Source organism: Bos indicus, chromosome 1, assembly GCF_029378745.1.
Source record: "Bos indicus isolate NIAB-ARS_2022 breed Sahiwal x Tharparkar chromosome 1, NIAB-ARS_B.indTharparkar_mat_pri_1.0, whole genome shotgun sequence".
Lineage (NCBI taxonomy): Eukaryota > Metazoa > Chordata > Mammalia > Artiodactyla > Bovidae > Bos > Bos indicus.
Genome location: NC_091760.1, coordinates 125937110 through 125953398, shown reverse-complemented (window position 1 = coordinate 125953398; position 16289 = coordinate 125937110). Strand labels below are relative to the sequence as shown.

The following is a 16289-nucleotide window of genomic DNA, read 5'->3' as shown; positions in this document are numbered from 1 at the left end:
GGTCACAAAAGAGTCAGATAATTTAGTAACTATGACCATTATATCTACTACTGCAGGCAGTAATCCCTCAGAAGAAATGGAGTAGCCATAATGGTCAACAAAAGAGTCCGAAATGCAGTACTTGGATGCAATCTCAAAAACGACAGAATGATCTCTGTTCATTTCCAAGGCAAACCATTCAATATCACAGTAATCCAAGTCTATGCCCCAACGAGTAACGCTGAAGAAGTTGAAGTTGAACAGTTCTATGAAGACCTACAAGACCTTTTAGAACTAAAACCCAAAAAAGATGTCCTTTTCATTATACGGGACTGGAATGCAAAAGTAGGAAGTCAAGAAACACCTGGAGTAACAGGCAAATTTGGCCTTGGAATACTGAATGAAGCAGGGCAAAGACTAATAGAGTTTTGCCAAGAAAATGCACTGGTCATAGCAAACACCCTCTTCCAACAACACAAGAGAAGACTCTATACACGGACATCACCAGATGGTCAACACCAAAATCAGACTGATCATATTCTTTGCAGCCAAAGATGGAGAAGCTCTATACAGTCGACAAAAACAAGACCAGGAGCTGACTGTGGTTCAGATCGTGAACTCCTTATTGCCAAATTCAGACTTAAATTGAAGAAAGTAGGGAAAACCACTAGACCATTCAGGTATGACCTAAATCAAATCCCTTATGATTATACAGTGGAAGTGAGAAATAGAGTTAAGGGCCTAGATCTGATAGATAGAGTGCCTGGTGAACTATGGAATGAGGTTCATGACATTGTACAGGAGACAGGGATCAAGACCATCCCCATGGAAAAGAAATGCAAAAAAGCAAAATGGCTGTCTGAGGAGGCCTTACAAATAGCTGTGAAAAGAAGAGAAGCAAAAAGCAAAGGAGAAAAGGAAAGATATAAACATCTGAATGCAGAGTTCCAAAGAATAGCAAGAAGAGATAAGAAAGCCTTCTTCAGCAATCAGTGCAAAGAAACAGAGGAAAACAATAGAATGGGAAAGACTAGAGATCTCTTCAAGAAAATTAGAGTTACCAAGGGAACATTTCATGCAAAGATGGGCTCGATAAAGGACAGAAATGGTATGGACCTAACAGAAGCAGAAGATATTAAGAAGAGATGGCAAGAATACACAGAAGAACTGTACAAAAAAGATCTTCACGACCAAGATAATCACAATGGTGTGATCACTCACCTAGAGCCAGACATCCTGGAATGTGAAGTCAAGTGGGCCTTAGAAAGCATCACTACGAACAAAGCTAGTGGAGGTGATGGAATTCCAGTGGAGCTATTTCAAATCCTGAAAGATGATGCTGTGAAAGTGCTGCACTCAATATGCCAGCAAATTTGGAAAACTCAGCAGTGGCCACAGGACTGGAAAAGGTCAGTTTTCATTCCAATCCCAAAGAAAGGCAATGTCAAAGAATGCTCAAACCGCACAATTGTACTCATCTCACACGCTAGTAAAGTAATGCTCAAAATTCTCCAAGCCAGGCTTCAGCAATATGTGAACCGTGAACTTCCTGATGTTCAAGCTGGTTTTAGAAAAGGCAGAGGAACCAGATCAAATTGCCAACATCTGCTGGATCATGGAAAAAGCAAGAGAGTTCCAGAAAAACATCTATTTCTGCTTTATTGACTATGCCAAAGCCTTTGACTGTGTGGATCACAATAAACTGTGGAAAATTCAAGAGATGGGAATACCAGACCACCTGATCTGCCTCTTGAGAAATTTGTATGCAGGTCAGGAAGCAACAGTTAGAACTGGACATGGAACAACAGACTGGTTCCAAATAGGAAAAGGAGTACGTCAAGGCTGTATAGTGTCACCCTGCTTATTTAACTTATATGCAGAGTACATCATGAGAAACGCTGGATCGGAAGAAGCACAAGCTGGAATCAAGATTGCCGGGAGAAATATCAATAACCTCAGATATGCAGATGACACCACCCTTATGGCAGAAAGTGAAGAGGAACTCAAAAGCCTCTTGATGAAAGTGAAAGTGGAGAGTGAAAAAGTTGGCTTAAAGCTCAACATTCAGAAAACGAAGATCATGGCATCTGGTCCTATCACTTCATGGGAAATAGATGGGGAAACAATGGCAACAGTGTCAGACTTTATTTTTTTGGGCTCCAAAACCACTGCAAATGGTGACTGCAGCCATGAAACTAAAAGACACTTACTCCTTGGAAGGAAAGTTATGACCAACCTAGATAGCACATTCAAAAGCAGAGACATTACTTTGCCAACAAAGGTTCGTCTAGTCAAGGCTATGGTTTTTCCTGTGGTCATGTATGGATGTGAGAGTTGGACTGTGAAGAAGGCTGAGAGCTGAAGAACTGATGCTTTTGAACTGTGGTGTTGGAGAAGACTCTTGAAAGTCCCTTGGACTGCAAGGAGATCCAACCAGTTCATTCTGAAGGAGATCAGCCCTGGGATTTCTTTGGAAGGAATGATGCTAAAGCTGAAACTCCAGTACTTTGGCCACCTCATGTGAAGAGTTGACTCATTGGAAAAGACTCTGATGCTGGGAGGAATTGGGGGCAGGAGGAGAAGGGGACGACAGAGGATGAGATGGCTGGATGGCATCACTGACTCAATGGACGCGAGTCTAGGTGAACTCTGGGAGTTGGTGATGGACAGGGAGACCTAGCGTGCTGCAATTCATGGGGTTGCAAAGAGTCAGACATGACTGAGCGACTGAACTAAACTGAACAATAATAGTTGGCAGAGTTGGAAATGGAAGAAAAATGAGTTTTTAAAAAAGTTGGTTTAAGTTCCAAACCTAAAAGTTTTTGCTTCCATCATACATCAGATCAGATCAGATCAGTTGCTCAGTCATGTCCGACTCTTTGCGACCCCATGAATCGCAGCACGCGAGGTCTCCCTGTCCATCACCAACTCCCGGAGTTCACTCAGACTCACGTCCATCGAGTCAGTGATGCCATCCAGCCATCTCATCCTCTGTCATCCCCTTCTCCTCCTGCCCCCAATTCCTCCCAGCATCAGAGTCTTTTCCAATGAGTCAACTCTTCACATGAGGTGGCCAAAGGACTGGAGTTTCAGCTTTAGCATCATTCCTTCCAAAGAAATCCCAGGGCTGATCTCCTTCAGAATGGACTGGTTGGATCTCCTTGCAGTCCAAAGGACTCTCAAGAGTCTTCTCCAACACCACAGTTCGAAAGCATCAGTTCTTCAGCTCTCAGCCTTCTTCACAGTCCAACTCTCACATCCATACATGACCACAGGAAAAACCATAGCCTTGACTAGACGAACCTTTGTTGGCAGAGTAATGTCTCTGCTTTTCAATATGCTATCTAGGTTGGTCATAACTTTCCTTAAAAGTGTCTTTTAATTTCATGGCTGCAGTCACCATTTGCAGTGATTTTGGAGCCCAGAAAAATAAAGTCTGACACTGTTTCCACTGTTTCCCCATCTATTTACCATGAAGTGGTGGGATTGGATGCCATGATCTTCGTTTTCTGAATGTTGAGCTTTAAGCCAACTTTTTCACTCTCCACTTTCACTTTCATCAAGAGGCTTTTGAGTTCCTCTTCACTTTCTGCCATAAGGGTGGTGTCATCTGCATATCTGAGGTTATTGATATTTCTCCCGGCAATCTTGATTCCAGCTTGTGTTTCTTCCAGTCCAGCGTTTATCATGATGTACTCTGCATATAAGTTAAATAAGCAGGGTGACAATATACAGCCTTGACGAACTCCTTTCCCTATTTGGAACCAGTCTGTTGTCCCATGTCCAGTTCTAACTGTTGCTTCCTGACCTGCATACAAATTTCTCAAGAGGCAGATCAGGTGGTCTGGTATTCCCATCTCTTTCATTGATCTACCACCATGGCCAATGATCTGGCCCCTCTTGGTCTCTCCCACACCTTCTCCATTTGCTTCCACCGTGCTCCCTCAGCTCCAGCCACATGGTATGGAGCTGAGGGAGCATATACATATACATATACATGCCTGCGGTGTATGGAGCACACTGTAACCCACTGTGACGTCATCCTTGCTATTCCCTCTGCCTGGCCCGTTGACCCCAGAGCCTATGTGCACATCTCACTTCTGCATATTGTTCAGGTGTCTAATCAAAGGCCACTTTCTCAGAAAGGAAGCCAGCCATAGCCTTTCCTCTGCTGTTCTCCATCCTCTTCCCTGCTCCATTGTTATTATTCTCTGAACTGACAGTGTATAGAGGTTTACTACTTTCTTCTCTGTGTCCCCCACTAGAGTGTAAGCTCTGTGAGGGTGACTTTGAATTGGTAACTGATGCCTCCTCCTCACCTCACTTAGATTCAGGCACCTCACTTAGATTCCTGCCTGACATAGTGGCTTGTACGAATGAATGAATGAATGGATGAACAGATGCATGCACATCCATTAAGAGTGGAAGTTCTGGAACCAGATTATCTGGGTTCGAATTTCACCTCTTCTCACTATGTGTCCTTCAGTAAGTTATTTAAATTCTCTGTGTACAGTTTCCTTATTTAAAATACAAGTATAATAATAGCACCTACCCATAGGTTTATCTGGGTAAATGAGTTAACACAGCTAAAGTATTAACATTCAGAAGTGCTAACAACAATAGTTAGCACTCTACAAATATCAGGATGATCATGAAAGATAGCAAGCAGGAAAAGGAGAAGCCATAGTGGTGGCCCTTCTTGGGTAGCAGGAATTTTTTTATTGAACTAAGAAGGCAGGTATGGTGCTCCAATGGGTCTCACCTTTTCTGAATGCTGTGATGCCAAGGACACAGCATCAAGTACAAGGAAAACTTCCTGTCAAAGGGGGAAGTTTGTCTGAGGGTGTTTTTATTTTTATTTTTTTTTACATTTAAGAGAAATAAATTTCACAGCTGCAATGCCTTTCATTTCTTGAAGTGGCACATTTGCATACAGTATATATTTAAAGTTTAGTATCTGCTTGTGGAACATGCTTTCTAAAGCTTCTGGGCTTGGAATGGGTAAGAATGTAATACCATTCACACTTCCGAGGTGTTACAAGGCAAAAAGGAAAATCGTGACACGGCTGGGTAGTCACAGCTGCAAGTTCCTACTTTCCAAAGGCTATTTTACTCTCCAGAAACAGAGAAAGAGGAAATTCCTTCAAAGATATGTACATGTCATTACATATGCTTATTATTGATTTTGAGAGTGATCAAAATTATGATCAGTAATTGCCATAATTATCTGAAAAAATTTAGCTTCTGATAAGAATAAGGCAAGCTTCCCTGGTGGCTCAGTGGTAAAGAATCCACCTGCCAATGCAGGAGATGCGGGTTTGTTCCCTGGGTCGGGAAGATCCCTTGGAGAAGGAAACAGCACCCCACTCCAGTATTCTGCCCTGGGAAATCCCAGGAGAGGAGCCTAGCGAGCTGCAGTCCATGGGGTTGCAAAAGAGCTGGACATGACTGAGCAACTGAACAACAACTAAGAATAAAGTCTTTTTTTCAGAAGTTGACCACCGCAAAGATACCTGTTTGTTAACGCAAGGCCAATTTAATAAAATGCAAACTGAGTGGAAAAATACAGTCCTCCTAAGAATTAAGTTTATGCTCTATAGTCAGAGCAACAGATGCTGATAATAAGCAAAGAGCTGTCAGGCAAAATGAGGGCAAAGAGGTTTTTGACACATGGTTTGAAAAGTCCCCCAAAACCCCCTCTGTCCAGGCTAAATGGCAGCTGCATGGACACTGTGGTTTGTTACTTGTGGTCTGAGCCCACTGTTTCCTGTACTTGACATTGAAAATAAAAATTACTGCAAAGTGTGATGAAAACCTTTATCTGAAATGTAGTCATCTTAGTAGTCAAGCAGCATGAATAAGAACAATTCCAGGACACTTCTTAAAATTAAAACTATTTTTAAGCAGCAGAAGAGCAGTAGAAACCATGCAAATTACATGCAAGTTAGTTAGACAGCTCCTTACATGTCCTCTACAGGAAGCCTCAAGTGAGAAAATTCTTTTAAAGCATTGTGGTCTGTGAAGCTTTGTACAGCTTGGGGAGTGAGTGTAATTTTTCTAAGTATAATAACTTAGTATATTGCTAATTATTACTTCCTTTCCCACCTCTTTGGCTACCAGCAAGCTTACTTGTGGCTCAACTTTAGCAAGTATATAGGACCTTATGATCTTTTATTTATGATTTTTTTTTTACTTCTCTGGTTTTTGTCTTCCTGCTTTTATAAATTTTTTAAACTGAATTTTAAAATTCTTAAAAATATTTCACTATTATTTTATCATATGTGGTGGTATAAGCTGCTTCATCAAATAGTTTATGAGATAAGATGGTTTTAATGAGATTAAGTTAGGTAGTCTTAACTATAATTTCACTTGATTGTTTTAACAACCTGAAGTAGACATTATTATCATTTGCGTTATATAGATAGGAAAATTAAGACTCAAAGATGTAAAAAGCTTGCCGAAGATCTAAATAGCAAGCAGTTTTCACTGTTGTTTAATCTCCAAGTCATGTTTGACTCTTTTGCAACCCCATGTAGCCTGCCAGGCTCCTCTGTCCATGCAATTTTCTAGGCAAAAGTGCTGGAGTGGATTGCCATTTCCTTCTCCAGGGGATCTTCCTGACCCAGGGATTGAACCCATGTCTTCTGTATTGGCAGTTGGATTCTTTGTCACTCACCTACTGGGGTACAATTTTCACTGTACTATGTGGTATATCTCATTTTTCTAAGAACAACAAAAAAGTACTTTCAACTGATTAAAAGTATTTTCAGGTAAGAATTGTTACTAAATTGACAATGGTGTGAATGAGCGAAAATAAAATACATTTAAATTATAAAAGAAAAAATTTAAGCTAGCAGATAATCTTACCAATAATTACATGTAACTGTAAAGTATTAGGCAGTTAGAAGAAGATGAAGAATTTTCTTTGATCAATTTTCTTATTATATCACTTTTTTTTTTTTTTAAAGAAAAAGATATAGGAGAAGAACAAAACTTAGATAAAAGCTTTGCTTGAAAGTAGGAGAAGGGATTAGTTGACCTGCATGAGATTGTGAAAATCCTAACCAGGAGCCCTTCCTGCTGACTCATTACAGCCCACCAGTGTAAGGAGAGGGTTTTGATCACCTTTCCAAGGTCAATACTCTGGCCCTAATCCCAGTGTGCTGATACCCCTGCTGGGCTCAGTCCTGCAGTTAGGTGTCTTTCCTGGGCAATAAAGTCAGTGAAAACAGTACTAGCCTGACCTTGGAACACATGTGGCAAAAGAAATTCAAAGTGCATATGAGCCGGATCATTGCCAACTTAATTTTCCAGCCCTTATTGTAGAGCATAACATCCTTCCTTCTTTGTGTGAACCAGGAAAGCTGCAGCATCTTGCCTGGCAGCACTAACCAGCTGTGTCTCATTGATGTGATGGTAGGAAGAAGCCACGAGATAAAAGAGATGGATTCTCTTCAAATTCAGATAGGATCAGGACACGATTCATTAAGCAGCATCACTTATTTATGATGCTATTCTACCTGGATTTCATGTCTGTCTACCTGCAATTTCAGCAAAAGGTGCAACATGGCTACACAGTTGTTAACTTTGGGTACCAAGTGAAAAACAACTAAAGCGAAATTGCCAATGATAGATTTTACTCTGATGTTAGATTCAAGCCCAGAGATTGGAGACTACACTTCTCTTACTTGAGGTGACAGCATGTTGTCCTGAACGATTTTCCCTTAGGATTTTCAGGCTGTGCTTTTGCAGATTTTTAACGTTTCTGTATTTCTGTATACCTCAACCTGATAAATGAGAAGTCACGCAGGAGAAGCAGGCCCATCTGTTTTGTGCCCCACATGTGTTGAACATGCATCAAATCAATTTCACTGAAATGACCACAGCAAGCAAGTTGCTGGGCAGGGATTTGAACTCCAGGCTGCCTGATGACAAGAGCTGTGCTTTTGCTCCCACACTGCAGCTTCCAGGCTTCCTGAGGCCACAAAGAAGGCACAAGTGTCTGCTGGTCCTAAGCACTCTAGAGGTGATACAAAGGTTATAGACACCCTGAATTCCCACGTGTTTTATAGTCATCTGATTTGTTTTATCTGAGAAAATAGCCCCCCTTTAGAATGGGGCTTCCTGGCTATGAAACAGAACAGCTCAGGCTGTTGTTCTCTATGCCTCCGCTTTTTTGACTTGCCTGGTGTGAGGAGGGTTCCTCCTTCTGATCTTCATCCAGGTCCACACCAACCCTGTTAAAGAGAAGAGAGAACTGGTAAGGGTCTTGTGCAGATGAGACGAGACAGTCTCTTAGGTCAGACCACCTGAACCAAAGACAGTACGAATCAGAGGACTGGTTTGGCAGAAAACCCTTGTACCTCTCCCTGAGTCCAGGGAACATAAAATAGATTTATGGGAACAGGAGAGCTCGCACAGCTGGGCCTCTGTACAGCTGGTGCAACGGAGCACCGACAGCTGTTCCCCACTGCTGTCTTTCCCAGCAAGAGAATCTAGGAGTGAAGCCCTCAGGGAAAGACCTCCAGGGCCCCCAGACAGGGCTCCTGGAGGGAGGGCCACCTGCTTCTCTGGCAGGACTCACTGACCACACTGCTCCGGGGATGTGGGGGCCTGGGCTGCAGCAGGCTTCCCAGGACAGAAACAAGCAAACAAACAAAAGGTTTTTTTAGTTGCTTTACAATATTTTATTTAGGGAAAAATCTGATCTTTCATCCAGATGCTCATGGAGGCTGGCAGTAGGGAGGATCCAGGTTTGTGGGACTTATACGATTTAGGGGGCTCTCTTTGAGCAAATTAATGCAAAAATACAAATACAAAATGAGGTATGAAAGTGACTCTTTACAACAAGAAAATAAATTGTAACACAATTAATAATTTTAAAATCTGTGCAACAGACATCTCGAAATTTATAAGACGTATAATGTTCTAACTAATTTACTGTCTGATATACCTCTAAAATAACTTTTCCTCCTGAGTTTTGCCTGCATACTTTCTTACTCTGTTTACATGATATAATGACTTTGTATAAGAGAGAATGGGAAGATAAGGTAGTCTTTCCTCTAGTAAGACTGATGGAAATTATTAATAATTGGGAGTCATTATAGCGTGCTTCCTTACACAGACATACTTGCTGTGTGCAAAACCGCTAAAGATTAATACCCTGAAAAGACAAGATTTCTGATAAATTTCCCTTCAAGCGATTCTCGTCAACACTACTACCCAGTACATTTATCAGTGTAAGTGCTGCATCACTGAATATAAGTATTCTTGAATTTCCATTTTGACGGCGCATTGATGAGAACGGAATCCTCCACTTAGAATTTTACACATCTCACAACTGGAAGAGTTTTCCACAGATTAGCTTCTGGCTCAGGACATTTCAAGCCTTGTTTTTCCTCCGCTAACCATAGACTTGAGAAGCCAGGTACCACAGAACACATTCAACTTGGATTCAGCCTCGTGGCGCTGGTCCTGTGAGCGGTCCCTGCAGTAGGAACAGCAGTGGCTTGCCCTTCACAGAGTGACAGCAGACCACAAAACCCCACTGAGTATAAGCTGAATGCACTCCCAGTTCAGTTTCCCCTTGGTCAGACCCCCCAGATGCCCAGGGCCACACCAGAGCCATCTGACCGGGGCGAAGTAAGACCGAGAGGAGACGGTAGTAGAAAGAAACAGCGATCCAACCCAACAGTGGTTAAAATCTATTCCTTTTGCAAATCTTACAAAAACATAGGACCCTGGGAACACAATGCTGGGGCTCTTCCCAGGGCCTTGGAAGGGCCGGAGCGCGTGAGGGCCTGGAGCTTGAACTTCCTCTGCTCTGGGCAGTGGGCCTCTGCCTGTGGCAGGCAGGATGGGGTGGGGGGTGGTGGCTCAGGGCCTCAGCCACCTGCTCAAGCTCGGCCAGAGCCTTTCCTGAGAACGCCACAACCTCCAGCGCTTTGGAGTCTTTCCTAGCCCTCCTGCTCCCGGAAATTCTTCCTGAGTGCTCCAGTTCTGTTCTCTGGGTGGGGGAGGGGAGGCAGGTGGACACCACCAGTCCTGCCGACGTGCTAGCCTGTGAAAGGAAGGCCACTGTGCAGAGGCGCCGGTTGCAAAGACCAGTGGCCTCTGGGCCTGAAGGGCCCCTTCTCGCTAACCCAGGGTAGGGGAAGTAGGTAGCTGTTTACTGGGTGCGGAATCTTTTGGACTTCAGGTAACTGGAAAGAGCCTCTGGTGGAGGCTAACCTTTGACTTTCTTAGAGTAGAAAGAGCTATTTGACCTGTTTTATTGAAGCTGGGGGGAGAGAAGGATGAGAGGAGGGAGGGAAAGGGGGTCAGGAAGGAGAAAGGAGGGGCCTAGAGGGATGAGAAGGGAGGGGAGAGAGGGGGGAGGGGGAGGGGTAAAGGAGAGGAGGGAGAGGGAGGGGGGAGGGAGGAGGAAGTGGGGAGCGGGGAGAGGAAGGAGGGGGCCAGAAGAGGATAGATAGTGTGGGATCCTGGAAGGAAAGGAGGAAGGAGTAGGGGAGGCAGAATGGAGGGGAGTTGAGGCCCAGCCTTCTGAGGTGAGTCTAGGCAATGAGCCTGACCTGAGCCCAGCCTCTGTGAACAGTGGGGCCCCAGGCCCCCCTTCTCATGTCTCTGGTGGACCTGAGCTTCTGCAGGAGCCTTTATTACTGAGTAAGCCTGGACCCCTCCCCAGCCCCAAGAGCTAACCAGCACCCATGCAGGCAGTGAACTGGACTGAGGGCCCTGGACTTTCCATAGCTGCATCTGTTTAGGGCCCCTTTTTTCAGTTCTCTGTCTAGAAAACTGGAAGGAACAAAAGTCAAATTTCACAAGAAACCCAACGTTTAAAGTTGGAGGCAGCACTGAGATTTTCCACTGACGTTTAGGCTTTCCTCCCCAGCAGCCACCACAGTAGACCAGGCTAGTTTCAGTTATTCCAGAAGCCAGGTGGAAGAGAGGAAGAAGAGGGGACAGTTTATGTCTTTCTGTTTTATGCGGGACTCCGTGAAGAGCATCTCGGGAGTCCAAGAGATCTGCTGTTCTCAGAGGAAGAACACATCTCCTCCCACACCTCCCATTTCATGGAAGCTCAGCATCTGCTCCCGAGGCCAGGCCTGCAGTCTTTCTTGCCTAGAACAGACTAAACATCTCAGGGAACTTGGGTCTTCCCTGGTGGTTCAGTAGTTAAGAATCCACCTTCCAGTGCAGGGGATGAAGGTTTGATTCCTGGATGGGGAGTTAAGATCCCACATGCTGTGGGGCAACTGAGCCCGCGTCCTCTGGAGCTCCCGAGCAGCAACCAAAGGTTCTGTATTGATGCAATGTAGATCCTGTGTGCTCCAACTAAGACCTGACACAGCCAAATACATAAATATTAAAAAAAGTCTCATGAGGCTTGAGGAAACAGAACCCTATGTGAGTGGGAGTTATTTCCCTCTGGGGCAACTACGAGAACAGAGAAGACGTGGTCCCTGTCCTCACAGGGCATACAGTTGGGTAGATCTAATTTTTTAAAAATCTAAAATGTTTATTATAATTTAAGGGCTATGAAGGAAAGGCACCTAAGAGTGAAGCCTTCTCTCACTGGTGATTTTGGCTTCTTTTGATAGGAATCTTGCTAAAATATATTACCTGGCTCCCTGCCTCCTTAAACACAGTGTGATGGGGGTAACTCGGAGCTTTACTGGAGGTCTCAGGATCGCCACCGGCCCCATAAAATCTAACACTCACTGTGTTATAATGATTTCCAAGAGGCATGTGAACCTCTTTATGCCCATATTAAATGGTCCCTGGCTACTATTCTTTTTCTTTTTGAAATTCTTGTATCTGCCAATTAGATTTCCTGCCTGCAACAATATGTCAGCATATTAACTCTGTGCTCGCCTTTTTATTTTTTATATTTTTTCATTATGGCTTATCATAGGATATTTAAAAAAATTTATTTGGTTTCTGCCATACATCAACCATATTAGCCATAGGTGTATATATTTAGTATGACAACCTGACGGTCAGATTTAGTACATTTTTTTCTTTTTAAGTTTATAATACATACATGTATGTGACAACATAATATAATTGAAGCATTCTAGAAGGGCTTCTGAGAAAATAGCTTGTCTTCTGCTACACCCTGCACACCCACAGACCAACCGTCTACCCCCACACTCCCTCCACCCCCACATTGCCTCCAAGGGCAATTTTCTGCACAATTTTCTCAATTGTGATGTGTATACTGGCATCAGCGTGCATGGCACATTCACATGGCATCCCCAGGGTTAAGCCAACATGCCAGTTGCATCTGTATCTCTTACTCTCTTCTTTGAGAAAGCAAATCAGAGTGTGAAAGTAGCCCCGTAAAGGGCTACCCTTGAGTCCCCTCACTTTTATGCATAAGATCACCTACATACTATGGGATCTTGAGAGATTATTAGAAAGAAGACACCACGTCACCCTGGCATGTGGCATCACATGTGTATACAGAAGCTCCCCAGGCGAGATCACAAGTATGTAGGATAAAGTACAACCCCTGAGGGGATATCTCAGTTTCTTCAGCACCTTTCCCCCAGCCTTGAACTAAGCTTTCTGCTCATCTGACCTGGAGGCAGTGCCTCAGGGCTGGTAACTGGACATGTCCTTGTTTCTGAGCCTCAGTGCCCAGTATGGCCCCTGTGCTCTGGCCCTGCCTGGATCAGTGCCTCTTCCATTGACCGAACACTCTCTGTAAACCCCAGTTGGTGGTTGGGCCAGGCTGGCCATCTCTGGCCATCTGTGATGCCTTGCCTCTTTTTCTGAACTTCCCACTCCTGCCCTTCCTCTTCTGATCACCATCATGGACTATCCATCTTGCTGCACTAACTTTGTTCAGATGTGCCATCACTTAAAGTTTTCACTGACTCTGATGGCAAGTAGCCGTACGTCTTCTATTCTGTCCTCTGCTTCTTGACAGAACCCCTCCTGGGACACCTGTGATTGTCCTGATGGCCCACCCTCTTTTCACCTGAGGTTAGAGCCAGCCATGCGGCTAGCCAGCGCTCTTCAGGAGACAGCAGTCTTGGCTGTAATCCCAGACCCAAGGTCACCCCGTGGCCACTGAGGGGTGAGTGGACCCCGTTGTTAAGAGTTTCTTTGCTGTGTGACCTGCATTGCTCACTGCCTAGGTTTTCTGGCTAGTACAATGGGGATAATGATGGAACTTGTTTCCTAGGGTTGTTGTGTGTGTGTGCTTAGTCGTGTCTGACTCTGCGACCCCATGGACTGTAGCCCACCAGACTCCTCTGCCCATGGGATTTCCCAGGCAAGAATACTGGAGTGGGTTGCCATTTCCTTCTCCTAGAGTTATGGTGAAGGTTAAATGAAAACACTTGTTAAGTGTTAGCTTAGGGCCTGGTACCTACTGAGCTCTTAAGACATGTTAGCAGCTATTATCCATGTAATTATTATTTACAAATAATCGTTCTTTCCAGAACCTCTTTATTGTCTGCTCATTTTTATCTTTTGGCTGCACTGCCTGGCATGTGGGATCTTAGTTCCCCGACTAGGGACTGAACCCGCGTCCCCTGCACTGGCAGGGTAGAGTCTTAAACACTGGACTTCCAGGGAAATCCCTAGGTTATTATTTTTATTATTATCGGTGCTTTTTAAAATCAGCGGGGCCAGAGCTCAGTACTGCCATGCTCACTGCTCAGCCCTTCTAGTTCCCGATTCCGCACTGGGCAACCCTCTGGTGGAAACTAACAGCTACAGTGGAGCCATAGGTAGTGGCCAGGGCACAGCAGGGATTTCCGGTTTCACAGTAAAATATCAGTTTTATTTATGGAGCTTCCCACATTGGAATTCATTCACAATTTACTGGTAGGCTAGGGAGGTGAGAGGGCAACAAAGAAGGAAAGGAAGGCGTTTAGAGAGCAAAGGGAAGGAAGGGAAGAATGGATAGAAAGAGAGCAAAGAGAAGGCAGGTAAAAAGGGAACAGTACATTATTACAAAGAATAGGCAATGTGCTATGTGCTAAGTCACTTCAGTTGTGTCTGACTGTTTGCGACCCCGTGAACTGTAGCTCGCCAGGCTCCTCTGTCCATGGGATTCTCGAGGCAAGAATACAGGAGTAGGTTGCTGTGCCCTCCTCCAGGGGATCTTCCCGACCCAGCGGTTGAACCCACATCTCTTCTGTCTTTGGCATTGGTAGGCTAATTCTTTACCACTAGCACCACCTGGGAAGCCCAAGAATAACTAAGCTAGTGGATAAATAACCACAAAGGTACATGCAACTTTAGAAAGGGAAGCTGAGGGTGGATGGAGGAACTACCACACAGCCCAAGAAGATGTCTAATAATATAGAGAATTGAATACAGAGAATATGAAGAGCCAGTAAAGGATTAAAAAGCAACTAAAAAGACTGGTTAAAATTTTATACCATGTTTTGCATTTTTGATGTACCTTTTAATTTTAAGCAAGTTGAGTGCTGCCTCTATGGTATTTAAATGAAAATGAAAATGAGCTTTGCACATATTCCCAGCTGTGCCCTGGAACATCTCACTCCAGGTTCCTCATTTACAGCAAGCAGCCAGTGCTGTTTTCAGAGCCAGACACATCTCTGGGCATCCCTCCCTTCCCAGGGCACCTCCATTCTTTGGAGAGTTTTATTAGACATATTGAAGTCTCAGGATGCTCCCATATCCAATCACGGCAAAACGAATGCTCCAAAGTTGGGTTTTTCCTTAGAGGGGAAGCAAGGTAAGTAACTAACAAAAGGCTCACTTTTCCCATTAAAGCCAACAAAATCCATTCTGATCCTTATCACTTAGCACCTCCGGAAAGGCAGTGAAATATTACCAGGGTTTACTCTCATTGTGTGAATTCCAATAGTCTTACTGTTCAGTTTGGTTCTTTTGAGCACCCCTCCCCCACCCCCGTGGCTGACGGGGCCAGGTGGTGGGGGAGGAGAAACCATTTCCTTTAAGAACTGTATTTGATGGCTGAATGTAAAAAAAATGACATTTTCAGTAAGGGAAGAGTGACTGGATATTGAGCACAACAAATAGGGGAGGACTATGGAGGAGTCTGAAAGACACCCGCTGAGGCTTGGAGACTATTGTGTAGCCATGGGAACATCATATGGGGACTCAATCTGCTACTTCACCCCAACCCCACCCCATGTTATTTGAATAAATATTAGTCGGGCTTGTGTATGATCAAAATTAATATAATTAAACACTCAAATATTTTACATTGGTTTTGGGGAAATACAAAAATAGGCTAATATAATTGGAAAAATCCCAGTTCATTTTACTTTGTGCAGCACAGTAATTAGATGAGTTGGGAGTCTGTAGCAAGGCTGTATAGGTTCAAATCTCACTTCTAGGATTTATTGCATTTATAATTTTGGGACAAATTACTTATCTCTCTAAACCTCAGCTTTCTCAGTTGTAAATGGAGATAAATATATATCAGTGTATGGATTATTATAAGAATAAAATGAGTTAATACATATAAAGTGTGTAAAATGTTGGCTGCCACTTAAGAAGCACTTATGAAACATTAACTTATGTTCTTGATATTAGGGAGAAATTGATATACCCTAAACTGAATGGTGGGGCTTCCCTGGTGGCTCAGTGGTAAAGAATCTGCCTTCTAATGCAGGAGATGCTGGTTTGATCCCTGAGTTGAGATCCCCTGGAGAAGGAAATGACAACCCACTCCAGTAGTTTCACCTGGGAAATCCCATGCACAGAGGAGCCTGGTGGGCTACAGTGCTACAGAGTCAGGCACGACTTAGCAACTTAACAACAACAAATTGAATGGCAAATACAGAATAGATTAAAACCAAGAATAGATTGTCTATAAATCATAGATGAAGTGAAGTGAAGTGAATGTCACTCAGTCATGTCCGATTCTTTGCAACCCCATGGACTATACAGTCCATGGAATTCTCCAGGCCAGAATAGTGGAGTGGATCGACTTTCCCTTCTCCAGGGTATCTTCCCAACCCAGGGATCAAACCCAGGTCTCCCACATTGCAGGTGATTCTTTACCAGCTGAGCCACAAGGGAAGTCCATGAATAATAGACGCTAAGATACATAAGTCAGTGACAGGATTCCTGCCATCAATGACCCCAGATGTAATTGGAAAGACAGACATTGGAAGTAAAGAACTAAAGTACAGCAAGGTAGGCACTGTACACGGAATTATTGGAATTCATCAACAGAGTCCAGCCAAGATGGGTTGTGAAGGGCTTGGGCACATTTCAAAGAGGAGTTGGATATTGAAAAGGGAGTGTAGTGTGAGTGTCTGACATTAAGCTTTTGATTGTTGAGGCATCCATTT

General features: G+C 43.9%; 1 protein-coding gene across 4 annotated transcripts in view; it reads right to left on the bottom strand.

Annotated features, from left to right (window-relative positions):
- Window positions 1-16289, bottom strand: part of SLC9A9 (solute carrier family 9 member A9) — a 663806-nt gene that overhangs the window by 126300 nt on the left and 521217 nt on the right. For all 4 annotated transcript variants that reach the window (XR_011561320.1, XM_070770059.1, XM_070770128.1 and 1 more), the window contains one exon: window positions 8161-8216. Coding sequence is in view for 3 of the 4 variants with exons in the window: in XM_070770059.1 (XP_070626160.1) it covers window positions 8161-8216 (56 nt within the window). In the remaining variant the exon portion in view is untranslated. The remainder of the gene's footprint in view (window positions 1-8160; window positions 8217-16289) is intronic.